Source organism: Oncorhynchus kisutch, linkage group LG7, assembly GCF_002021735.2.
Source record: "Oncorhynchus kisutch isolate 150728-3 linkage group LG7, Okis_V2, whole genome shotgun sequence".
In the NCBI taxonomy this organism is placed as follows: domain Eukaryota; kingdom Metazoa; phylum Chordata; class Actinopteri; order Salmoniformes; family Salmonidae; genus Oncorhynchus; species Oncorhynchus kisutch.
Genome location: NC_034180.2, coordinates 50010262 through 50036731, shown reverse-complemented (window position 1 = coordinate 50036731; position 26470 = coordinate 50010262). Strand labels below are relative to the sequence as shown.

At 45.2% G+C, this 26470-nt stretch overlaps 2 protein-coding genes across 7 annotated transcripts in view; one reads left to right on the top strand and one right to left on the bottom strand.

The window, feature by feature from the left end:
• Positions 1 to 1314: 1314 nt before the first annotated feature.
• Positions 1315 to 21222, bottom strand: LOC109893823 (ankyrin repeat and EF-hand domain-containing protein 1). 2 transcript variants are annotated; one of them, XM_031829243.1, is made up of 12 exons: positions 20974 to 21222; positions 18355 to 18603; positions 17489 to 17624; positions 15631 to 15830; positions 15188 to 15337; positions 10770 to 10893; positions 10063 to 10382; positions 9215 to 9729; positions 7000 to 7226; positions 4072 to 4226; positions 3132 to 3266; positions 1315 to 1643 (listed from the first exon to the last, which is right to left on the bottom strand). In XM_031829243.1, exons 2-12 carry the CDS (start codon positions 18592 to 18594, stop codon positions 1488 to 1490), a joined length of 2358 nt encoding a protein of 785 aa, XP_031685103.1. In that variant the 5' UTR covers positions 18595 to 18603; positions 20974 to 21222; the 3' UTR covers positions 1315 to 1487. The 2 variants fall into 2 exon arrangements, with proteins under 2 accessions (XP_031685103.1, XP_031685104.1); XM_031829244.1 differs by lacking the exon at positions 20974 to 21222 and having other exon boundaries at positions 18355 to 18673.
• Positions 21223 to 21705: 483 nt separating this feature from the next.
• khk (ketohexokinase) overlaps positions 21706 to 26470 on the top strand; it is a 12462-nt gene continuing 7697 nt past the window's right edge. The window contains exons 1-4 of one of the 5 annotated variants that reach the window (XM_020488417.2): positions 21707 to 21938; positions 22511 to 22627; positions 23421 to 23555; positions 24250 to 24384. In XM_020488417.2, the coding sequence (XP_020344006.1) occupies positions 21847 to 21938; positions 22511 to 22627; positions 23421 to 23555; positions 24250 to 24384 (479 nt within the window). In that variant the 5' untranslated portion in view covers positions 21707 to 21846. Of the gene's footprint in view, positions 21939 to 22146; positions 22271 to 22510; positions 22628 to 23420; positions 23556 to 24249; positions 24385 to 26470 lie in introns of those variants that run through there. The other 4 variants (XM_031829242.1, XM_020488419.2, XM_020488418.2 and 1 more) reach the window with 4 other exon arrangements.

The following is a 26470-nucleotide window of genomic DNA, read 5'->3' as shown; positions in this document are numbered from 1 at the left end:
TAACTCCTATATAATTAACTACAATACTATTAACTCCTATCAACTATTATATAATTAACTACTATACTATTAACTCCTGTCAACTACTTTCAACTCCTATCAACTCCTATACTATCAACTCCTATACTATTAGCTTCTATCAACTACTATACTATAAACTCTTATCAACTCCTATACTATTAGCTTCTATCAACTACTATACTATTAACTCCTATCAACTCCTATACCATTAACTCCTATACTATCAACTCCTATACTATCAACTCCTATACTATCAAATCCTATCAACTCCTATACTATCATCTCCTATACTATTAGCTACTATCAACTCCTATACTATTAACTCCTATCAACTCCTATCAACTCCGATACTATCAACTACTATACTATTAACTCATATAATATCAACTCCTATACTATCAAGTCCTATACTATCAACTCCTACCAACTCCTATACTATCAACTCGTATACTATCAACCCCTATCAACTCCTATACTACTAACTCCTATCAACTCCATCACTATTAACTCCATCACTATTAACTCCTATCAACTCCTATACTATCAACTACGATACTATCAACTCCTATACTATTAACTCCTATCAGCTCCTATACTATCAACTCCGATACTATCAACTCCTATATTATTAACTCATATACTATCAACCCCTATCAACTACTATACTATCAAGTCCTATACTATCAACTCCTATCACCTACTATACTATTCGCTCCTATCAACTACTATACTATTAACTCCTATCAACTCCTATACTATTAACTCCTATCAACTTCTATACTATTAGCTCCTATCAACTACTTATCTATTAAGTCCTATACTACCAACTCCTATAAACTCATATACTATTAACTCCTATCAACTCCTATACTATTAACTCCTATCAAGTCCTATACTATCAACTCCTATACTATTAACTCCTATCAACTCCTATACTATTAACTCCTATCAACTCCTATACTATCAACTCCTATCAACTACTATTAACTTTAATTAAAACATGTAGAGCACAGGAGGCTGCTGAGGAGAGGACGGCTCATAATAATGTCTGGAACAGAGCGAATGGAATAAACCACGTGTTTGATGTATTTGATCCCATTCCACTGATACCGCTCCAGTCATTACCACAAGCCCATTCTCCCCAATGAAGATGCCACCTACCTCCTGTGATGTACTAAGAACTATGGTGTCTATCGTTATGTTACAATGCTACAATATGGTATATGTGACCTGTATTTCAGTAACAATATGATAGCATGCTGGCATTATAAAAACTGCTAGTTGAATCAAAACTGACTGGACATGTGGTTTATTTTTGTCTCTTTCTGCGTGCATCTGAAATGGCACCCTATTCCCCATTTACTGCACTATGTTGACAAACACTATGTTTGTGCCCTATGGGCCCTGGTCAAATGTAGTGCACTATATAATAGGAAAGGGGTTCCATTTGGGACAGCCTGTCTGTGTCAGTTGTCGAGGCCTCCCAGTTCCTGGGCCTTCTGCCTGATGTTCTGGTTGAAAGGCATCATGAAGTCCTCAAAGTCCACCTCGTAGGACAGACGGTCTCTCCTCTCCTCCTTCCTCTCAATCAGCTGGCTGCTGGTCAGCTGCTTGCCCCACACCTGACAAGGGAGTGAGGAGGGAGAGAGAGAGAGAGAGAGAATTAGAGAAGGGGAGAAAGAGAGAAGGAAAGATCGGGAGAGAAATAGAGAGAAGAGATGTTAGAGTGAGAAAAAAAGAGAGAGGGGGGTGGGAGGGGCAGCAGAGCGAAACAATGGGGGGGGGACAGCAGAGTGAGACAAAGAGGGTGGGGTGGGAGAGGGGCAGCAGAGCGATCCAAAGAGGGGGGACAGCAGAGTGAGACAAAGAGGGTGGGGTGGGAGAGGGGCAGCAGAGTGAGACAAAGGGGGGGAGAGGGGCAGCAGAGCAAGACAAAGGGGGGAGAGGGGCAGCAGAGCGAGACAATGGGGGGGGGGACAGCAGAGTGAGACAAAGAGGGTGGGGTGGGAGAGGGGCAGCAGAGCGATCCAAAGAGGGGGGGACAGCAGAGTGAGACAAAGAGGGTGGGGTGGGAGAGGGGCAGCAGAGTGAGACAAAGGGGGGGAGAGGGGCAGCAGAGCAAGACAAAGGGGGGAGAGGGGCAGCAGAGCGAGACAAAGAGGGGGGAGGGGCAGCAGAGAGAAACAAAGAGGGGGGGGGCAGCAGAGAGAAACAAAGAGGGGAGAGGGGCAGCAGAGAGAAACAAAGAGGGGAGAGGGGCAGCAGAGAGAAACAAAGAGGGGGGAGGGGCAGCAGAGAGAAACAAAGAGGGGGGAGGGGCAGCAGAGAGAAACAAAGAGGGGGGAGGGGCAGCAGAGACAAAGAGAGGGGAGAGGAGCAGCAGAGACAAAGGGGGGGGGCAGCAGAGTGAAACAAGGAGGGGGGAGAGGGGCAGCAGAGACAAAGAGGGGGGAGAGGGGCAGCAGAGTGAGACAAAGAGGGGGGAGAGGGACAGCAGAGCGAACCAAGAGGGAGGGGAGGGACAGCAGAGCGAACCAAGAGGGAGGGGAGGGACAGCAGAGCGAACCAAGAGGGAGGGGAGGGACAGCAGAGCGAACCAAGAGGGAGGGGAGGGACAGCAGAGCGAAACCAAGAGGGAGGGGAGGGACAGCAGAGCGAACCAAGAGGGAGGGGAGGGACAGCAGAGCGAACCAAGAGGGAGGGGAGGGACAGTAGAGCGAACAAAGAGGGAGGGGAGAGACAGCAGAGTGAACCAAGAGGGAGGGGAGGGACAGCAGAGCGAACCAAGAGGGAGGGGAGGGACAGCAGAGCGAGACAAAGAGGTGGGAGAGGGGCAGCAGAGCGAGACAAAGAGGTGGGAGAGGGGCAGCAGAGCGAGACAAAGAGGGGGGAGAGGGGCAGCAGAACGAAACAAAGAGTGGGGAGGAGGGGCAGCAGAGCGAGACAAAGGGGAGGAGGGAGAAAGAAATTGACGTTATGTAATAGCCACCTAAGAGTGCCTCCATAGCAAAAACAAGTTGAGAACAAAACAACAGGCTAATCAAAGGATGAGGTCATTGGCTAGATCAGGTGCCTTCTGTCACGGAGGAAGCGGAGAAGTGGGAACCTACTGTTTTTGGCACAAAGCTGATGTCGAGGCGGTTGGTGGCTCCGCTGGTGATCTGGGTGTTGAGGAAGATGATGTTGTCCTTCAGAGAAACCTTCCTCACCGTCGTCTCAGAGGAGGTCGCAGACACAGAGTCAGACTGGATGGAGACGGATAGACGGAAACACACACACACGCACACAAACGTTACACACGAAGACACACATGCACAGGCAGATCCACACATCAAATCAAACACTACACATAACACACATAGCAAATAACATACATATTGAAGCATATGGCATACATTTTTAAAAAACACACTGAGTTTACCAAACATAAGGAACATCATCCTAATATTGAGTTGCACCCCCCCCCCCCCCCCCCACTTTCCTCAGAACAGCCTCAATTCATCGGGGGCATGGACTCAACAAGGTGTCTAAAGAGTTCCACAGGGATGCTGGTCCATGTTGACTCCAATCTTTCCCCACAGTTGTGTCCAGTCGGCTGGATGTCCTTTGGGTGCTGGACCGTTATTGATACACACGGGGAAACTGCCGAGCGTGAAATACTCAGCAGCGTTGCAGTTCTTGACACACTCAAACCGGTGCACCTGGCACCTACTACCATACCCCATTCGAAAGCACTGAGATATTTTGTCTTGCCCATTCACCCTCTGAATAGCACATATTAACACAATCCAGGTCTCAAAAATCTCACTAGAACCTGTCTCCTCCCCTTCATCTAAACTGAATGAAGTGGATTTAACAAGTGACATCAATAAGGGATCATAGCTTTCACCTGGATTCACCTGGTCAGTCTATGTCACGGAGAGAGCAGATGTTCTTAATGTTTTGTCCACTCAGTGTATATACAAGACACATAAAACTAGTCTGCAGTATGTGTATGTTTGTAACCATGGTGAGGAAATAACATAACCCCACAACCAGGTAGTTATTTACCTTAGGAGCAGCTAGACTGGCTAGCTTGGCCACAGGTTTACCTCCTCCCTTCCCCTTCCCCTCCTTGGACTTGGGGAGGCTGTCAAACTTAGCCTGGACCAGATCAGTTATCCTGATGTCTCCATATGCTCTGGCAATGTCCATGCAATTCTGCTCTGAAATGAGACCCATAGCGTTTTAATTAGAACCCTATTCTGTACCTTCCTGAGTAACTTAACAGTAGCTAAAGCAGTTACACATGCTCTAGATACACGGTGGTCTTACAGAGCTCGGTTGACAGAGCGTGGAGCTTGTGACGCCAGGACAGTGAGTTCAATTCCCGGGACCACCCGTGTGTAAAAAAAAGAAGAAAAGTTTATTCTCACATGACTAAGTCAATTATGATAAAAGCATTGGCTAAATGGCCTATATTATTATATGATTGTAACATGCAACAATTTCTAAGATTTTGCAAAGTTACAGTTTGTTCATAGAAGGAAAACAGTCAATTGAAATACATTCATTAGGCCCTAATCTATTGATTTCACATGACTGGGCAGGGGCACAGCCATGGGTGGGCCTGGGCGGGCATAGGCCCACCCACTTGGGCCTGGTCCAGTCGATTAGACTGAGTTTTTCTCCAGAAAAGGGCCTTTTTACAGACAGAAATACTCCTCAGTTTCATCAGCTGTCCGGGTGGCTGGTTTCAGACGATCCCGTGGATAAAGAAGCCGGATGTGGAGGTCCTTGGCTGGCGTGGTTACATGTGGTCTGAGGTTGTGAGGCTGGTTGGACGTACTGCCAAATTCTTTAAAACAATGTTGGAGGCGGCTTATGGTAGAGAAATTAACATTCCATTCACTGGCAACAGCTCTGGTGGACATTCCTGCAGTCAGCATGCCAATTGCACGCTCAGTCATTGTGTTGTGTGGAATTGTGTTGGGTGACAAAACTGCACATTTTAGAGGAGCCTTTCATTGTCCCCAGCACAGCTGCACCTGTGTAATGATCATGCTGTTTAATTAGCTTATTGATATGCCACACCTATCAGGTGGATGGATTATTTTGGCAAAATATATTCTGGTTAGAGCCATTTTACACTGTTCTGTGAAGGGAGTAGTACACAGCGTTGTATAAGATCTTCAGTTTCTTGGCAATTTCTCACATGGAATAGCCTTCATTTCTCAGAACAAGAATAGACTGATGAGTTTCAAGAAGAAAGTTATTTGTTTATGGCCATTTTGAGCCTGTAAACGAACCCACAAATGCTGATGCTCCAGATACTCACGTAGTCTAAAGAAGGCCAGTTTTATTGCTTCTTTAATCAGAACAACAGTTTTCAACTGTGCTAACATAATTGCAAAAGGGCCTTTTTGGCCTTTTAAAATGATAAACTTGGATTAGCTAACACAACGTGTCATTGGAACACAGGAGTGATGGTTGCTGATAATGGGCCTCTGTATGCCTATGTAGATATTCCATTAAATATCAACCATTTCCAGCTACAATAGTCATTTACAACATTAACAATGTCTACACTGTGTTTCTGATCAATCTGATGTTATTTTAAAAATGGACAAAAAAAATGACTTTCTTTCAAAAACAAGGACATTTCTAAGAGACACCAAACCTTTGAATGGTAGTGTATATTACAATCTAAACCAGTGATACACTGATACACATGGAGGTAATGGAGGTAATAATGGAGGTAATAATTGGAAATCAATGTGGACAAGAAATAGCATAGATAACATAACAGACTACTAACATAACAACTACTCTGGACCTTTCATACATAACAGTAGTCCTCTATCCTGCACCATACATAACAGTAGTCCTCTATCCTGCACCATACATAACAGTAGTCCTCTATCCTGCACCATACATAACAGTAGTCCTCTATCCTGCACCATACATAACAGTAGTCCTCTACTCTGGACCTTTCATACATAACAGTAGTCCTCTATCCTGCACCATACATAACAGTAGTCCTCTACTCTGGACTTTTCATACATAACAGTAGTCCTCTATCCTGCACCTTTCATACATAACAGTAGTCCTCTATCCTGCACCATACATAACAGTAGTCCTCTATCCTGCACCTTTCTCTCCACCTGTCCACAGTTGCTACAGGGATTTTGGAGATGATAGACCTGTTATCGTATCACATTTTAATTTCACGCGTGAGTGAGGAGCCAGAAACTGTGAGCTGGGCTGGAAGAGGTTGCGGGGGAGGTGGGAGGGCTGGAGAGGGTTGGGGCCGGGAAGGAGGTGGGAGGGCTGGAGGGGAGTGGAGGAATACATCACATCAAGGGAAACAGGGCCATCTGCTGGACTTTTGATAACATGAACATGCCACCCTATTCCCGATACACTGAGTGGAGAAAACATTAGGAACACCTTTCTAATATTGAGGTCATGGACTACAAGGTGTCGAAAGCGTTCCACAGGGATGCTGGCCCCATGTTGACTCCAATGCTTCCCACAGTTGTGTCAAATTGGCTGGATGTCCTTTGGGTGCTGGACCATTCTTCATACAAACAGGAAACTGTTTAGCGTGAAAAAAAAACAGCAGCGCTGCAGTTCTTGACACACTCAAACCGGTGCGCCTGGCACCTACTAACATACCCCATTCAAAGGCACTTAAATATTTTTGTCTTGCCCATTCACCCTCTGAATGGCACATATACACAATCCATGTCTCCATTTTCTCAAAAGGGCTATTGAAATCCTTCTTTAACCCGTCTCCTCCCCTTCATCTACACTGATTGAAGTGGATTTAACAAGTGACGTCAATAAGGGATCAAAAGCTTTCACCTGGATTCACCTGGTCAGTCTATGTCATGGAAAGAGCAGGTGTCCCTAATGTTTTGTCCACTACCTTTTGACCAGTCTTACCAAGCGTTTAAAAGAGTCATCCGTTTGTGTACAGAGTATGAATAGTAGTACCTTTCTTGTTCTCTGCCTGCACCTTGGCTCCGGCCTTGATGAGGTAGTCCACACAGCACGGTCTGCAGCTCTCGATGGCCCTCATGAGGGGTGTGGCTCCATTCATGGCCACGGCGTCCACCACTGACCCAGAATGCACCAGGAGGTCCACGATGTCCACCTGGCCTGCATGGGAGGCGTGGTGCAGCGGTGTCCAACTGAACTGGTCGCACGTGGTCACGTCAGCACTGTAGCAGATCCATATACCTGATTAATAACCTGATCACTGACCGATTAACCACCCGATTAACCACCCGATTAACCACCCACCAAACCAGTAAAGATGCATCGGCAAGTATCGAATAAAATTCACTCAGAATAGGGATCAATAGACTTGATAAGTGAAAGCCCCTTGTGGTCCAGAGCTCATTGACTAATGATCAATAAAAAAAACGGATCACTACTGAATAAACCAGCATCAGCACTGAGACCTGATCACTACTGAATAAACCAGCATCAGCACTGAGACCTGATCACTACTGAATAAACCAGCATCAGCACTGAGACCTGATCACTACTGAATAAACCAGCATCAGCACTGAGACCTGATCACTACTGATTAAACCAGCATCAGCACTGAGACCTGATCACTACTGAATAAACCAGCATCAGCACTGAGACCTGATCACTACTGATTAAACCAGAATCAGCACTGAGACCTCACTACTGATTAAACCAGAATCAGCACTGAGACCTGATCACTACTGAATAAACCAGCATCAGCACTGAGACCTGATCACTACTGAATAAACCAGAATCAGCACTGAGACCTGATCACTACTGAATAAACCAGCATCAGCACTGAGACCTGATCACTACTGAATAAACCAGCATCAGCACTGAGACCTGATCACTACTGAATAAACCAGCATCAGCACTGAGACCTGATCACTACTGATTAAACCAGCATCAGCACTGAGACCTGATCACTACTGAATAAACCAGCATCAGCACTGAGACCTGATCACTACTGATTAAACCAGAATCAGCACTGAGACCTGATCACTACTGAATAAACCAGCATCAGCACTGAGACCTGATCACTACTGAATAAACCAGCATCAGCACTGAGACCTGATCACTACTGAATAAACCAGCATCAGCACTGAGACCTGATCACTACTGATTAAACCAGCATCAGCATTGAGACCTGATCACTACTGATTAAACCAGCATCAGCACTGAGACCTGATCACTACTGAATAAACCAGCATCAGCACTGAGACCTGATCACTACTGATTAAACCAGCATCAGCACTGAGACCTGATCACTACTGATTAAACCAGCATCAGCACTGAGACCTGATCACTACTGATTAAACCAGCATCAGCACTGAGACCTGATCACTACTGAATAAACCAGCATCAGCACTGAGAGCTGATCACTACTGTATAAACCAGCATCAGCACTGAGACCTGATCACTACTGATTAAACCAGCATCAGCACTGAGAGCTGATCACTACTGAATAAACCAGCATCAGCACTGAGACCTGATCACTACTGTATAAACCAGCATCAGCACTGAGACCTGATCACTACTGATTAAACCAGCATCAGCACTGAGACCTGATCACTACTGATTAAACCAGCATCAGCACTGAGACCTGATCACTACTGAATAAACCAGCATCAGCACTGAGAGCTGATCACTACTGTATAAACCAGCATCAGCACTGAGACCTGATCACTACTGATTAAACCAGCATCAGCACTGAGACCTGATCACTACTGAATAAACCAGCATCAGCACTGAGAGCTGATCACTACTGAATAAACCAGCATCAGCACTGAGACCTGATCACTACTGTATAAACCAGCATCAGCACTGAGACCTGATCACTACTGAATAAACCAGCATCAGCACTGAGAGCTGATCACTACTGAATAAACCAGCATCAGCACTGAGACCTGATCACTACTGTATAAACCAGCATCAGCACTGAGACCTGATCACTACTGAATAAACCAGCATCAGCACTGAAAATGAGGGCTGTATAATGCTCATTGCTCACCAGGATTGGGGTCAATTCCATTTTCAATTCAAATTGCAATTCCAATCATTTTTTCATGCTTTTCAATTAGGAACATTTGGAATTGGTATTTGGTTAACTTTCTTAATTGACTGGAATTGAAATGGAATTGACCACCACCATGGTATAACGCTCATTGCTCACCCCAGGCTGATGAGGAACTTGGCCACCTCGTAGTTCCCGCTCCCGCAGGCGGTCATCAGGGGCGTCTTATAGTAGCAGTCCTTCACATCCACAGGGACCCCCTGACTGAAGGCCAGGCTCAGAGACTCCAGGTCCCCCGTCTTCACACAGTAGTTGATGTTGATATAGATTTTCTCCGGCTCGTCCACGTACCACGCTGAGTCGTCTTCGATGGGGTGGCCCGGCGGGTGGTCGCGGTCGAACCGCTTGGTGTCGGTGAACTGCTGGTAGCTCTCCACCATGAAGTTTGGGGGCCCGCCGTCCTCGCGCCGGAAGATGAGCTCCGGAGGGACAATGCAAATGGGCATGGGGAGGACGAACTTACCTTTCTTTTTCCCCTTCCCCCCTTTCCCGGCTTTCTTCTTCTTGGGCTCGTAGGAGGGAAGGGTAAAGGCTTTTTGGAGGTAGCGCACCCCTTTGAAGAAATCAGTCACGTTGATCAGTCCCTCGCGCTTCTTGTCGTGCTCCAGAATCACCTGGATAGAAATAATCACAACGATTCATTTTAATTCAAGTGTTTTTCTTCTGGCATCCATGAAGCTATAGATCAGGACATACTGCAGAATAAGAGCACAATGTAAAACACTATACTAAACTGTCTGCTTCTCAAATTACACCCTATTCACCTTTCTATTGAACTACTGTAGACCAGAGTCACTGTGTAGAAAATGTACTGCTTTGCCCATGAGGGTTGTCCATTAAAGCCATAAACAAGAAGACAACCCAACATCCCACAGATCAGATATCAAACACACACAGTTAAACATCAGCTCTATACATTCTAGAATGACAATCAGTTCTAGAATGACCTTCTGGAGGTTCTCGTCATCCACTGGCGCTCGGTGATCCTGCAGTACCGCCACAAACGTCTCCCGGGTAACCGTCTCCATGGGACCCACAGCCTCCTCAGCGATCTCCATGGCGGTGCGAAGCGACGCCTCGTGTTCGCAGGACCAGTCGTGCAGCGTGAGCGCCCACAGCTCATTGGGATTGACGGCGCCCGGTTTGGAGAACTTCACCTCCAGACGCTCTGCCTTCTTCAGCTCCTTCATGGCTGGCTTCTGGTTGTTGTTCTTGGCAATCTGACTGGGGATGAAACCCTCTGTGTTCTTCAGCTTGGCGTTGCAGCCTGGGGTAGACACAGGAGGCATATTGAATTTTAAAATGTAATCTACAGGTAAGAGTTGGCTGGCTTTATCTACAGTATATATGGTGCTGGGTTAGAGTTGCTTGACTTTAGCTACAGTATATATGGTGCTGGGGTTAGAGACTTTCTAATCTTCTGTGTATGAAAGAGAGGTCAACACCCGTGGTCCTAGAGAGGTACAGGGTGTGCAGGCTTTTTGTTCCGTCACTAAAACCCATCCCATCACTAAAACATCCGATTCGGCCAATCAAATGTCTTCATGAGCAGTTGACTGATTTATTGAATTCAGTGTGCTAGCAGTGCTGGGCTGGAACCAAAGCCTGCACAACCCGTGGGCTCTCTGCCCAGTCAGTCAGGCAGGTTCCCCACCTCTCTGAGCCAGGAACCTGCAGCACTCAGTGAAGCCTCCAGCTGCAGCCAAGTGCAAGGGGGTGTTCCCGTCCAAGGCAGTCACACTCAAGTCTGCAGAGTAAGCAGACAGCACCACTATCACCTGGAAGGGAAAAGAGAATTAGACCTAATCTATCAATTTGATTTATTTTTAGGGTTGCAAAGCTAGCAGTAATTTACCAAAGTTACGGTAATTTTGGTCATTAACAGGTCATCTATGGCAATGGGCGGTAACGTTGGTAATGGGCGGTAACGTTGGTAATGGGCGGTAACGTTGGTAATGTACTTAACTTGGTAATAACTTTAAAAAATATATATATATTCCTATATAGTATTACATTTTTGTGTACAGTACCAGTCAAAAGTTTGAACACACCTAATCATTCAAGGTTTTTTAAAAATGTTTTACTATTTTCTACATTGTAAAATAATAGTAAATACATTAAAAACTATTAAATAACACATATAGAATCATGTAGTAACCAAAAAAAGTGTTTTTTAAAAATCACAATATTTTAGCACCCCCACACCATCACACCCCCTCCTCCATGCTTCACAGTGGGAACCTCACATGCGGAGATCATCCGTTCACCTGCTCTGCGTCTCACAAAGACACGGCGGTTGGAACCAAAAATCTAAAATTTGGACTCATCAGACCAGAGGACAGATTTCCACCTGTTTAATGTCCATTGCTCATGTTTCTTGGCCCAATCAAGTCTCTTCTTATTATTGGTGTCCTTTAGTAGTGTTTTATTTGCAGAAATTCGACCATACATTTATTTACTGTATATATTTATTTATTTTGCTCCCTTGCACCCCAGTATTTCTACTTTGAACATTCATCTACTGCAAATCTACCATTCCAGTTCTTCTAATTGCTATATTTTATTTACTTCGCCACCGTGGCCTTTTTATTGCCTTTATCTCCCTTATCTCACCTCATTTGCTCACATCGTATATAGACTTGTTTATACTGTATTATTGACTGTATGTTTGTTTTACTCCATGTGTAACTCTGTGTTGTTGTATCTGTTGAACTGCTTTGCTTTATCTTGGCCAGGTCACAGTTGTAAATGAGAACTTGTTCTCAACTTGCCTACCTGGTTAAATAAAGGTGAAATAAAAAAATGAAGGCCTGATTCACGCAGTCTCCCCTGAACAGTTGATGTTGAGATGTGTCTGTTTCATTAACTCTGTGAAGCATTTATTTGGGATGCAATTTGAGGTGCTGGTAACTCTAATGAACTTATCCTCTGCAGCAGTGGTAACTCTGGGTCTTCCTTTCCTGTGGCGGTCCTCATGAGAGCCAGGTAACGCTAATGAACTTATCCTCTGCAGAAGAGGTAACTCTGGGTCTTCCTTTCCTGTGGCGGTCCTCATGAGAGCCAGGTAACTCTAATGAACTTATCCTCTGCAGAAGAGGTAACTCTGGGTCTTCCTTTCCTGTGGCGGTCCTCATGAGAGCCAGGTAACTCTAATGAACTTATCCTCTGCAGCAGAGGTAACTCTGGGTCTTCCTTTCCTGTGGCGGTCCTCATGAGAGCCAGGTAACTCTAATGAACTTATCCTCTGCAGCAGAGGTAACTCTGGGTCTCCCTGTCCTGTGGCGGTCCTCATGAGAGCCAGGTAACTCTAATGAACTTATCCTCTGCAGCAGAGGTAACTCTGGGTCTCCCTGTCCTGTGGCAGTCCTCATGAGAGCCAGTTTCTTCACAGCACTTGATGTTTTTTTCGACTGCACTGGAAGAAACTTTCAAGTTCTTGAAATGTTCCAAATTGACTGACCTTCATGTCTTTAAGTAATGATGGATTGTCATTTCTCTTTGCTTATTTGAGCTGTTCTTGTCATAATATGGACTTGGTCTTTTACCAAATAGGGCTATCTTCTGTATACCAGCCCTACCTTGTCACAACACAAATGATTGGCTCAAACGCATTACAAAGGAAAGAAATCCCACAAATTAACTTTTAACAAGGCACACCTGTTAATTGAACCGTCTTCCAGGTGACTACCTCATGAAGCTGGTTGAGAGAATGCCAAGAGCGTGCAAAGCTGTCATCAAGGCAAAGGGCGGCTATTTGAAGAATCTCAAATATATTTTGATTTGTTGAACACTTTTTTTGGTTACTACATGATTCCATTTGTGTTATTTAATAGGTTTGATGTCTTCACTATTATTCTACAATGTAGAAAATAGTACAAATCTAGAAAAACCCTTGAATAAGTAGGTGTGTCCAAACTTTTGACTGGTACTGTACATGTGTCCATACAGTACATGAGTTTCTAGTGGATAGATAGACCATATGGTTCAAGAGAAAATAGCCTAGTTAATAAAAAAAAACATCTAATCAACAATGGAATCATTTTTTATTAACTTTACAACTCTTCCAACCATTGACGTTTTTCACAACTGCCACCAGTTTGCCCTCCAAAAACTTAAGTTACCAAAATGCAGGTAGTTCCCTTTGCAAACCTATTCATTTTTATTTCAGTGTCATACACCAATTGGTGCCTAGCCCATATGGGCTTATGAGACACTATTTCTGTAAGCATGTTTGCACAAAATGCAAAAACAAAATAACATTTGACAAATTAAATGCATAATTAATCATCATAGCAAGTATAGGGTCTGTCTAACGCTAGAGGGTCCGTCTAACGCCACCATGTCACATTATACAAACAATACATTTATCGTTCATTTATTATTTATTTTTCCCTAGGCTTTGAAAATAAATGGGCCATTATGAAATACAGCCTTTCTGAAAAATTCCAGCCTGTGTTCGTCATGTAGCCACTTCCTATAACAGTTTAGTGCAGCAGGAAACTATTCAGACCCTTTTTCCACATTTTGTTACCTTTACAGCCTTGTTCTAAAAGGGATTAAATAAACACATTTCCTCATCAATCTACAAATAATAACCTATAATGACAAAGTGAAAACAGGTTTAGAAAGTTTTGCAAATGTATTTAAAATAAAAACAGAAATGCCTTTTTTTACATAAATATTCAGACAATTTGAGACTTGAAATTGAGCTCAGGTTAATCCTGTTTCCATTGATCATCCTTGAGATGATTCTACAACTTGATTGGAATCCACCTGTGGTAAATGTAATTGGACATGATTTGGAAAGGCACACACCTGTCTATATAAGGTCTCACAGTTGATGGTGCATGTCAGAGCAAAAACCAACCCATGAGGTTGAAGGAATTCCAGTAGAGCTCCGAGACAGGTTTGTGTCGAGGCACAGATCTGGGGAAGGGTACCAAAAAACGTCTGCAGCATTGAAGGTCCCCAAGAACATAGTGGCCTCCATAATTCTTAAATGGAAGACGTTTGGAACCACCAAGACTCTTCCGAGAGCTGGCCACCCGGCCAAACTGAGAAATCAGGGGAGAAGGACCTTGGTCAGAACCCAATGGTCACTCTGACAGAGCTCCAGAGTTCCTCTGTGGAGATGGGAGAACCTTCCAGAAGGACAACCATCTCTGCAGCACTCTACCAATCAGGCCTTTATGGTAGAGTGGCCAGACTCCTCAGTGACAGCAAATGACAGCCCGCTTGGAGTTTCACAAAAGGCACCTAAAGAACTCTCAGACCATGAGAAACACGATTCTCTGGTCTGATGAAACCAAGATTGAACTCTTTGGCCTGAATGCCAAGCGTCATGTCTGGAGGAAACTTGGAACCATCCCTACAGTGAAGCATGGTGGTGGAAGCATCATGCTGTGTGGATGTTTTTCAGTGGCAGGGACTGGGAGACTAGTCAGCATCGAGGGAAAGATGAACGGAGCAAAGTACAGAGAGATCCTTGATGAAAACCTGCTCAGGACCTCAGACTGGGGCGAAGGTTCACCTTCCAACAGGACAATGACCCTAAGCACACAGCCAAGACAACGCAGGAGTAGCTTCGGGACAAGTCTCTGAAGGTCCTTGAGTGGCCCAGCCAGAGCCTAGACTTGAATCCAATCTAATCCAGTCTCTGGAGAGACCTGGAAAAAGCTGTGCAGGGACACTCCCCATCCAACCTGACAGGGATTGAGAGGATCTACAGAGAAAAATGGGAGAAACTCCCCAAATACAGGTGTGCTAAGCTTGTAGCGTCATACCCAAGAAGGGTCAAGGCTGTAATCTCTGCCAAAGGTGCGTCAACAGAGTAGAGTAAATGTGGTATTTCAGTTTTTTTATTTGATTAAATTTGCAACAAATTCCCAAAACATTTTTGCTTTGTCATTATGGGGTATTGTGTGTAGATTGATGAGGGGGAAAAAACGATGTAATCCATTTTAGAATAAGGCTAGGGGTCTGAATACTTTCCGAATGCACTGTATGTTGAAGAACCTGGTTTTAAACCTGATTACTAAGGTATCCTTTTGTTAACCAGCACTTCTGTAGTACCTCAAAGAAGCCCCCCTCTGCCGCGAGGTGGGCAGTGTGTATCCTCTTCTTGTCCACAGCGTTGGGGTTTCCCCCTTTCTGGAGGATGGCCCTGACCAGGTCTACCGCTCCCGCCCTGGCTGCCTCCATCAGGGCCGAACGACCAGACGCCTGGAGGGGGGAGAGGAGAGCCAGCAACAGGCTAATGTTAATGACAACGTAAAGGAGACGAAGGCAATGAAGGGCGGAGTATTAGGAAGAGAGCGGAGATCTCGGTTGTCACTATTTTATAATAATTTCAAGAAAGGATTGAAGTAAAGTACAAAAAGAAAACCCTTAATTTTATCAAGACCAAACGCCTCATTTACAGAGTATTCGGCACATGTGACAAATAACATGCGATTTGATGTCTGATGATGTCATAGCCAATTGCGTTCTTTCCAGCGCGGTTGTCTTGTGATTACCTCGTTGGTGGCGTTGGGGTCAGCCCCTCTCTCCAGGATGCTGATGCACATGTTCTCACAGTCGTGAGCGCGCTCGCAGGCCAGCAGAAAGACGGGCGTCCCGGCTGTGGACACGTTGTTGACGTTGGCTTTGCTGTTGAGCGCCACCTGCAGGCAGCGCATGTGACGCTTGGTGGGAGAGATGCAGTAGAACAGTGTGCCTGGAGAGAAACGTCTTGTCTGTTAGGGTTAAGATGTTAGGGTTAGGGGGTAGGTGGTTAGGGGGGGTTAAGGTTAGGTGGGTTAGGTGGGTTGGGGGTTAGGGTTAGGTAGGTTAGGGGGGTTAGGGGTTAGGTGGTTAGGGGGGTTAGGGTTAGGTGGGTTAGGGGTTAGTGGTTAGGGTTAGGGGGGTTAGGGTTAGGTGAGTTAGGGTTAGGGTTAGGGGGTTAGGGGAGGTTAGGGTTAGGGTTGGGGGTTAGTGGTTAGGGTTAGGGGGGGTTAGGGTTAGGTAGGTTAGGGGTGGGGGTTATGTGGTTAAGGTTAGGGGGGTAGGGTTAGGTGGTTTAGGGTTAGGGTTAGGGGGTTAGGGTTGAGGGGGTTAGGGTTAGGTGGGTTAGGGTTGGGGGTTAGTGGTTAGGGTTAGGGGGGTTAGGGTCAGGTGGGTTAGGGTTAGGGTCAGGTGGGTTAGGGTTGGGGGTTGGGGTTAGGGTTAGGGGGGGTTAGGGTCAGGGGGGCTAGGGTCAGGTGGGTTAGGGTTAGGGGGGGTTAGGGTTAGGTGAGGGTTAGGGTTGGGGGTTAGGGTTAGGGGGGGTTAGGGTCAGGTGGGTTAGGGTTAGGTGAGGTTAGGGTTAGGGGGGGTTAGAACAGATACAAATCTCCTCTACAGTTGGTGTTGTTCAGAGCCATGTATTTAGAGAGATGGGACATTGAGGTTTCCACATTATGACGCATTTACATGATGATATGGCAGCCATGTTAGCTGCCCATTAACATAACATGAGGAATATTTAAACACTGAATGTCTAGAATTAGAACGATATGAAAGTTGGCCCAACTCTCTAAGTATATGGCTCTGGGGATGTTTGGCCCATCATTTTCAACATCCCTTAGCCTGCTCCCACATCTGTTCGTTCTGGCTTGACCACGGGAGTCACTGTCACAGACAACGACCACGGGAGTCACTATCACAGACAACGACCACGGGAGTCACTGTCACAGACAACGACCACGGGAGTCACTATCACAGACAACGACCACGGGAGTCACTGTCACAGACAACGACCACGGGAGTCACTGTCACAGACAACGACCACGGGAGTCACTATCACAGACAACGACCACGGGAGTCACTGTCACAGACAACGACCACAGGAGTCACTATCACAGACAACGACCACGGGAGTCACTGTCACAGACAACGACCACGGGAGTCACTGTCACAGACAACGACCACGGGAGTCACTGTCACAGACAACGACCACGGGATTCACTATCACAGACAACGACCACGGGAGTCACTATCACAGACAACGACCACGGGAGTCACTATCACAGACAACGACCACAGGAGTCACTGTCACAGACAACGACCACGGGAGTCACTGTCACAGACAACGACCACGGGAGTCACTGTCACAGACAATGACCACGGGAGTCACTGTCACAGACAACGACCACGGGAGTCACTATCACAGACAACGACCACGGGAGTCACTATCACAGACAACGACCACGGGAGTCACTGTCACAGACAACGACCACGGGAGTCACTGTCACAGACAACGATCACGGGATTCACTGTCACAGACAACGACCACGGGAGTCGTAAAGACAGTGCAAACCGATCCGGGAGCAGGGTAGAGAACCTCTCCCTACCTACCTTTTCCCTCGGTGTCGACCACGTCCATGTTGGCGTGATTCTTGGCCAGCAGGGCGACCATGTTGTCATGGCCCAGCTGAGCTGCCAGGATGACGGGCGTACGCCCCTTCTTGTCCTGGATGTTAGGGTGTGCACCCTGGGAGGAAACGGTGGGGAAGATCAATAGAGCTAAAGGTTTTTATCAAAAACATTTGTGAAAAAGTGCTTAACAGTAAAAACCTGCTCTAAACCGCCCGAAGAACAAGCAGGAAATATGACGATGGATACTGTAACGGTTCAGGGAATGAGCTAGAGCAGGGCTTGAACCAGAGACTGAATGACTGCACGCCCACCTGCGGCACAAAGGTCCAGACCTCTTGGTCGATGTTGTACTGTAATCACAAATAGGGGAACTACACCAGTATCAGGATTTTAAAGGACAGCGAACCCTGTTTTGGATGAAGGCGATGGTTTTGATAACGCTAAATGATGATTGGTAGACTGGACACCGGGCCTGATAACGCTAAATGATGATTGGTAGACTGGACACCGGGCCTGATAACGCTAAATGATGATTGGTAGACTGGACACCGGGCCTGATAACGCTAAATGATGATTGGTAGATTGGACACCGGGCCTGATAACGCTAAATGATGATTGGTAGACTGGACACCGGGCCTGATAACGCTAAATGATGATTGGTAGACTGGACACCGGGCCTGATAACGCTAAATGATGATTGGTAGACTGGACACCGGGCCTGATAACGCTAAATGATGATTGGTAGATTGGACACCGGGCCTGATAACGCTAAATGATGATTGGTAGATTGGACACCGGGCCTGATAACGCTAAATGATGATTGGTAGATTGGACACCGGGCCTACCTGTGAGAGTAGGAAGCGCACCATGTCGGTGTCGTTGGCCACGGAGGCCAGGTGCATGGCGGCGTTTCCCTCGCTGGGCTCTGTCAGGTTGATGAGGTTCGGCACGCCCAGGTGCACCATCTTCTCTATCGCGGGCGCGTCTCCCTCGCGTACACACTGCAGCAGACGGTACACCTGCAGCACCTCCAGACGATCCTCGGCCACCGCGCTGTGCACGTTCACACCTCCACTCTGGGTCATGGTTGCAGCCTGGGGAGGGAGAGGAGATGGAGAGACGATGGGCAGGGGAGAGAAGAAGAGAGTGAATGTAGATACGAGAGAATAGGGGAGAGAGGAGAGGAGAAGAGAGTGAGTGTAGCTACGAGAGAGGAGGGGAGAGAGGAGAGGAGAAGAGAAGAGGGTGAGTGTAGATACGAGAGAGGAGGGGAGAAGAGAGTGAGTGTAGATACGAGAGGAGGGGAGAGAGGTAGAGGAGAAGAGAGTGAGTGTAGATACGAGAGGAGGGGAGAGAGGTAGAGGAGAAGAGAGTGGGTGTAGATACGAGAGAGGATGGGAGAGAAGAGACGAGAGAAGGGGTGTATATAGGGTGAGTAGGGGAGGAGGTATTGGCAAGGGTTACATTAGATTTTTCTCAAATTGTATTTTCTACCAATACTACTAATAATGCTTACTGTATTTATCTAGACGATTCCACGCCGGGAAAATAGCCAGAAAATATTTTGGGAATCTCAGATTGTTCTGCCAATTCTCACATTGAAACTTCTTTGGGAGGAAGGATGTTTGAAATGCTTTTTACATTTCTACCACAAACTATTTCAGTGAAAATCATATAGACTCTTATGGCTCTTTATAGACCTTCACATGCCTTATGTAAGGCCTCTTAATAGACCTTCACATGCCTTCTGTAAGGCCTCTTTATAGACCTTCACATGCCTTCTGTAAGGCCTCTTTATAGACCTTCACATGCCTTCTGTAAGGCCTCTTTATAGACCTTCACATGCCTCCTGTAAGGCCTCTTAATAGACCTTCACATGCCTTCTGTAAGGCCTCTTAATAGACCTTCACATGCCTTCTGTAAGGCCTCTTTATAGACCTTCACATGCCTCCTGTAAGGCCTCTTAATAGACCTTCACATGCCTTCTGTAAAGGCCTCTTAATAGACCTTCTTAATATTTCTTGATATAAAAAAAGACAAGACACTAATATAACAACGCAATCTTATCAGAACACTTTGCTATACTCATTAGTGCAGCTGCAGTGCTGGTTGTAGCCTGAGTGTAAGTAGAGAGAACACACATTTTATGGCTCATGAAAGTGTTGAACAAAGTGTTGACAGTCTGAATAGCGACTTAAACAGGAACTCAGTCATAAAAACAGCAGCTCTGTGCTGTATTCATTTAGTCTCTCTGAAGTCTTGGTTCTAACATTGTTCGAGGCTTCTTATTACTGTCTATGGCTTGAGGAAACTGTACAGCCATGGTGATCTGAGCTATCTGATTGGCCTGCGGTAGGCCTATATGGTGCACTTGATTTGCTCTCTGGGCCTGCCGGGGAGGCAGAGTTCTACCTTCAGACAAAGGAAATTGTTCAAAAAGGAAACTCTTTGCCTTCCCGGCGCTAGGGCTGCTGAATCAAGTGCACCTACCACCATCAGCACAAAACCCCCACAAAAATATATACGCAAGGCTTTATCATTGGTTTTTTTAAACAGAAATGTTTGGTGATCGACCAGGAGATCGCTCGGGTTGATGACCACCGCTCTACAAGTACAGCAAATTTCCAGAGTGGGCTCTCTGCTAATTTTTAAGTGATGATGCATTTAATGAGCACCTCCAACACAGTGAATGGGAAAACAGATTCAAAAAGAACTCCCTCTGTTGGTGATTTACTGAATGTGCAATTGTAAAGGACTGCTTTGATTGGTTAATTAATGACCTATAACATCAATAATGTCATATCTTCACAAGTACCTGGTAGCCCACTCTGGAAATGTGATGTATTTGAAGAATATAATGTTCCAAACATTATTTCTAAAAATACATTTAAAAAACATATTACAATTTTTTTTTGTTTAAGAAATTAATGTGATTAAAAAAAAAACATTTCATCAAGACACTGCATATGTCTTGATATGCACATAGAGCACACTATGAGGAATATAATGACAACAAGACGTCTGTATCATAAGATGTCTGCATCATAGGGTCTTTTTAGAACTATACATGCTATGTATAGGGGCAGCAGGGTAGTCTAGTGGTTAGAGCGTTGGACTAGTAACCGGAAGGTTGCAAGCTCAAACCCCCGAGCTGACAAGGTACAAGTCTGTCGGTCTGCCCCTGAACAGGCAGTTAACCCACTGTTCCTAGGCCGTCATTGAAAATAAGAATTTGTTCTTAACTGACTTGCCTAGTAAAACAAATCAAATGTATAGGTCTACAAAGAGCATAAAATTGCCACTTTCATAATTTTCTAAAACATTGTTTTGGATAGAAATGTAAAAATCGTTTCAAACATCCTTCCTCCCAATGACGGTTCTATGTGAGACTTGCCAGAACAATCTGAGATACCAACAATATTTTCGGGCTACCCGATAGCATAGTTCAGGCCCCATAACCTTACCCTGTCAAATCCAGTGCCTTTGAATTGCCACTGCCTCTCTACAGTATCCCCAGACAAAAGAGTCCAAATACCACCATTCTATTCAGCAACATGGTGACACTGCGCTGTTGACCACTGTACCTAACTTGTAACAAATCACTAGTGACAGGACATATTGTTTCGAAGCAGAACCTCTCAGTCTGGGATTTGTCTGGTCACCGGAGCAACCGCGCACTGTGAGATCACATTCTGAGCTGGTAGAACGGGTCTGCATTCTAAACGCCACAGGCCAGGAATATCAAGTTACTATTGTTAACACTTTATTTCAATGTAAACACTGGGTAAATGGTATATGTCGTAGGCTTTCATGTCAAGTCACTCTGACCTATTTCTACATTTAGAAAATGTGCGCAAATAAATAAGCACTTGCAACTTTCCAACACTTTATTCAAGCCATAACAAAATCATTTCTGATATGCTAGCTCAGTGGTTCTAAACTCTGAGCCGAGAGACCCGAGTACTGCTGGTTTTAATTAAATCACTCTAATCAGGGACTGATTTAGAGCTGGGACACCAGATGAATCCAATGAACTATCAGGCGAACGCAATTAACTACCAGGTAGATTAGGGTACCTGAAGCATACCGTATGATTAAAGTTTGGCGTTCAACAGCACCATCTTTCGGTTACACTCGGGAACTTACAGGAGGGGGGAACATGTTTCTTTAAAGATAAAGGATAAGCGGCGCAGGCGCACACGCTCCGCAAAGCAGAGCCAGACCGTGCTCGTCTCGCCCTATTGGTGGTCACCTATCTGGGGTTCAAAGACCACACAAGTGTGATATGAGCAACATTGTATCCGAAGTTCAAAGTCCCGTTATTTCACGCAGGGAACATGGGTGACAAAAAGATACTGTGTATCGGGCTGGTATGTCTGGATATTATCAATGTAGTGGACAAATACCCGGAAGAGGACACTGACACCAGGTAAGTGATGTTTCATACTGAATGCACTCATCATCTCTGGTGCATTTACCATTTCAATTACATAGCTACAGTCCTAAAAACACTCACACCCTTTTTATGAGCGAATAAAGCTCTGCGCATGCGCAATACTCTGCTACTTAGCTCATTGCGATGCAGGATCCTTGGTACGTCCCTACCCCATTTGAAGTTGCCATTTAAAATGGTTAAGGTAAGGGTTAGGGTTGGTTAAGGTTAGAGTAAGGGTAAATGTTATGGCTAGGGGCTGTGACAGATCCACTTGTGAACGAACTACACACTTCGCTGTACCACTAGCTTGCAAAAACTATAATGAAGTGAGTTTTACGTTAACTTCGATCTGACGTTCTTTACGCTTAGACCTACTAAGATATATCCTACTTGCACTAGACTAGCCCGAAAAGAAACATGAAAGCCGTTGTTTCAATATTGCTACCCTAGTCAGTAAATTCACAACAGCAAATGAATGACTTGAAGGAGGGCAGTCATGGTTACTACCTAAACTAAGATATTACAGCTGTCTGTTGTTCCACCCATGCCTCTGCATGTGCGCACAGGTGTTTGTCTCAACGATGGCAGCGTGGTGGGAACGCGTCCAACTCGTGCACTGTCCTGTCACTCCTTGGCGCTCCCTGTGCGTTCATGGGGTCCCTAGCTCCTGGGCATGTTGCAGAGTAAGTAGTATGTTGTCGATTTAAAGCAATAAGGCCTGAGGAGGTGTGGCTAAGGGCTGTATGCGTCATGTGCCTGGACACAGCCCTTAGCAGTGGTATATTGGCCATATATCACAATCCCCCAAAGGTGCCTTATTGCTATTATAAACTGGTTGCCAACGTATTTAGAGCAGTAAAAATACATGTTTTGTCGTAACCCATGGTATACTGTCTGATATACCATGGCTGCCAGACACTCAGCATTCAGGTCTCAAACCACCCAGTTTATAAAAACAGATATTACATCTGACAAACTCTTGGATTATTATAAAAATAATATATATTTTATTCTATCATCTTCCTTAGGTCTACTTTGGGATTTATTTCATGTGTTTAGGTAGAATAAAATCCTTAGGTCTACTTTCTGGGATTTGTTTAATGTGTTTAGGTAGAATCAAATCCTTAGGTCTACTTTCTGGGATTTGTTTAATGTGTTTAGGTAGAATCAAATCCTTAGGTCTACTTTCTGGGATTTGTTTAATGTGTTTTGGTAGAATCAATTCTTAGGTCTACTTTTAGGGATTTATTTAATGTGTTTATAATCAATTAAGACATGCTATTTTTTGTTGTTGTTATTTCATGTCCTTTTGGTATTACAAAGACATCTTCCAAAACTTCTGTGATCTGCCATCATTTATTCCAGTTTTTCCTGAGGTGGTGGTGCTGCTACGATCAAGAACAGTTCTGGATCTCAACAACAACTAACTGTCTACCTAGATGTCTCTCTTTCTTATACAGTGACTATATCCCACAGCTTCGTACTAGATGACTTTCAGAAGTACCAGATTGACATCTCTCTCCTATCAGAACACCCTCACAGCTCCTTCCCTACCTCTATGATCATAAGCAATGTGACCACGGGCACTCGCACCATCCTACACATGAACAGGTTTGTGTGTCTGTGTTTAGGTCTGTGTTTAGGTGTGTGTCTGTGTTTAGGTCTGTGTTTAGGTGTGTGTCTGTGTTTAGGTCTGTGTCTGTGTTTAGGTGTGTGTGTGTCTGTGGTTAGTTCTGTGTTTAGGTGTGTGTGTGTGTGTCTGTGTCTGTGTTTAGGTGTGTGTGTGTGTGTCTGTGTTTAGGTCTGTGTCTGTGTTTAGGTGTGTGTGTGTCTGTGTTCAGGTCTGTGTTTAGGTCTGTGTCTGTGTTTAGGTGTGTGTGTGTGTGTCTGTGGTTAGGTGTGTGTGTCTGTGGTTAGGTGTCTGTGGTTAGGTGTCTGTGTGTGTGTGTGTGGGTTCAATTCAGATCCTCTCCTGAAATTCCACACTCACTTCTCCACTTGGGCTCTCCTGTGCTGCTATCCCTGTCTCTACCACTAGGTGGAAACCTGTTCCCACTAACCCCCTGCTCTACCCCATCTCCCAGGTGTGCTTCTCAGAGGTCATAGGTTATGCCCTGGTCTCCCAGCCTGCAGCAAATGTTCCCCCCTGCTCCGTCCCTTCAGGCCAGAGGAAACACGTGTTATTTATCATCATTATTCTATTACAATAATGATAGGATTATAACGACGATGTATACAGTATCATTATCATTGGGTTCATTGAGGGTTTGCGTGTTTGTGTGTGTCTGTCTCTCTGCTCTGTCAGCTTCATCGTGGGTGATTTCTCGCGCCGCGGGGTGGACATTTCATCCGTTGCCTGGCAGCGGGAGGGGGAGACCCCGTGTGCCTGTTGCGTGGTGTGTCCCCCCAGAGGCTCACGCACGGTCGTGCTCTCTGACACGTAAGACACGCAGGCGGTGGACGATCCGGCGCTGGATTCTGTAATGCTGTGTTTGGGTCTAATACGGGATGTGCAGCTCCACTGCAGTAGACTAGAGCCAGAATGGAGCGTCACACAACGCCAGATAACTGCCTCACAATATCAGCTCAAAGGGTGTTGGAAGATTGTCATTCTTAGTCAAACTTCTTGAGCCAAGTGAGTTAATAATTAGTGAGTGAGTTAATCATTAGTGAGTGAGATATTCATTACACTATAGATGAATGTTACTCAGAAGCCAAGTAAGTTAAGGCCATGATACACTAGCACATTTTTGAGGCAATATTGCCGATGTATCATCAGCTTTACAGTTTGTAGCAGTATGTCCCGTAAACGTAGGGTAAGGGGCGTGTCAGTCTGTAGTGGCGCTGCGTGGGTTAATTCTGGGGATCATCTCTAATTCTACCAATTCGATCGCTGCATGCTAAATGTGTTGTCACAATGTCATTTCATTCATTGATAATACTGTATCATGTGATGTGACTTCCAAGGAGAGGTAGTACTATACCTTTATTTCAACAAGGAGCACAGACTGAGACCAAGGTCTCTTTTACAGCCGGGCCCTGCATATACATGTTTACATATACAGTTCAGGTACAATGATTAAGAAACTACACTAAACCATCACAGATAACACAAAAAATACCAGCAGATTGTTACATTTACACACAGGTTATTCCCCTAACAGGTTATTCCCCTAACAGGTTATTCCCCTAACAGGTAATTCCCCTAACAGGTAATTCCCCTAACAGGTTATTCCCCTAACAGGTAATTCCCCTAACAGGTAATTCCCCTAACAGGTTATTCCCCTAACAGGTTATTCCCCTAACAGGTAATTCCCCTAACAGGTTATTCCCCTAACAGGTAATTCCCCTAACAGGTAATTCCCCTAACAGGTAATTCCCCTAACAGGTTATTCCCCTAACAGGTTATTCCCCTAACAGGTTATTCCCCTAACAGGTTATTCCCCTAACAGGTAATTCCCCTAACAGGTAATTCCCCTAACAGGTAATTCCCCTAACAGGTAATTCCCCTAACAGGTAATTCGCCTAACAGGTTATTCGCCTAACAGGTTATTCGCCTAACAGGTTATTCGCCTAACAGGTTATTCGCCTAACAGGTAACTCCCCTAACAGGTTATTCCCCTAACAGGTTATTCCCCTAACAGGTAATTCCCCTAACAGGTTATTCCCCTAACAGCACAAGAACTTGCATTACCCGAAACAGTTAGAAGAAATAGAACAATAAAACTCCTCCAATAAATGTTTAATGGGCAACAGGGGGACAAGAGTCTCAGTTTAGTCTGCAGGCTATTCCATAGGCAAGGAGCATAACAGGAAAAGGCAGCCATACCCAACTCTCAAACATTTTGGTTAGCCTTCCACAAGCGTCCCACAATAAGTTGGGTGAATTTTGGCCCATTCCTCCTGACAGAGCTGGTGTAACTGAGTCAGGTTTGTAGGCCTCCTTGCTCGCACACACTTTTTCAGTTCTGCCCACACATTTTCTATAGGATTGAGGTCAGGGCTTTGTGATGGCCACTCCAATACCTTGACTTTGTTGTCCTTAAGCCATTTTGCCATAACTTTGGAAGTATGCTTGGGGTAATTGTCCATTTGGAAGACCCATTTGCGACCAAGCTTTAACTTCCTGACTGATGTCTTGAGATGTTGCTTCAATATATCCACATAATTTTCGTTTCTCATGATGCCATCTATTTTGTGAAGTGCACCAGTCCCTCCTGCAGCAAAGCACCCTCACAAACATGATACTGCCACCCCCGTGCTTCACGGTTGGGATGGTGTTCTTTGGCTTGCAAGCCTCCCCATTTTTCCTCCAAACATAACGATGGTCAATATGGCCAGTTCTATTCTTGTTTCATCGGACCAGATTACATGTTTTCAAAAATTATGACCTTTGTCCCCATGTGCAGTTGCAAACCATAGTCTGTCTTTTTTATGGCTGTTTTGGAGCAGTGGCTTTAACCTGAAAAGCCGCTCAGCAAGGACATGTCGATTATAGGACTTGTTTTACTGTGGATACAGATACT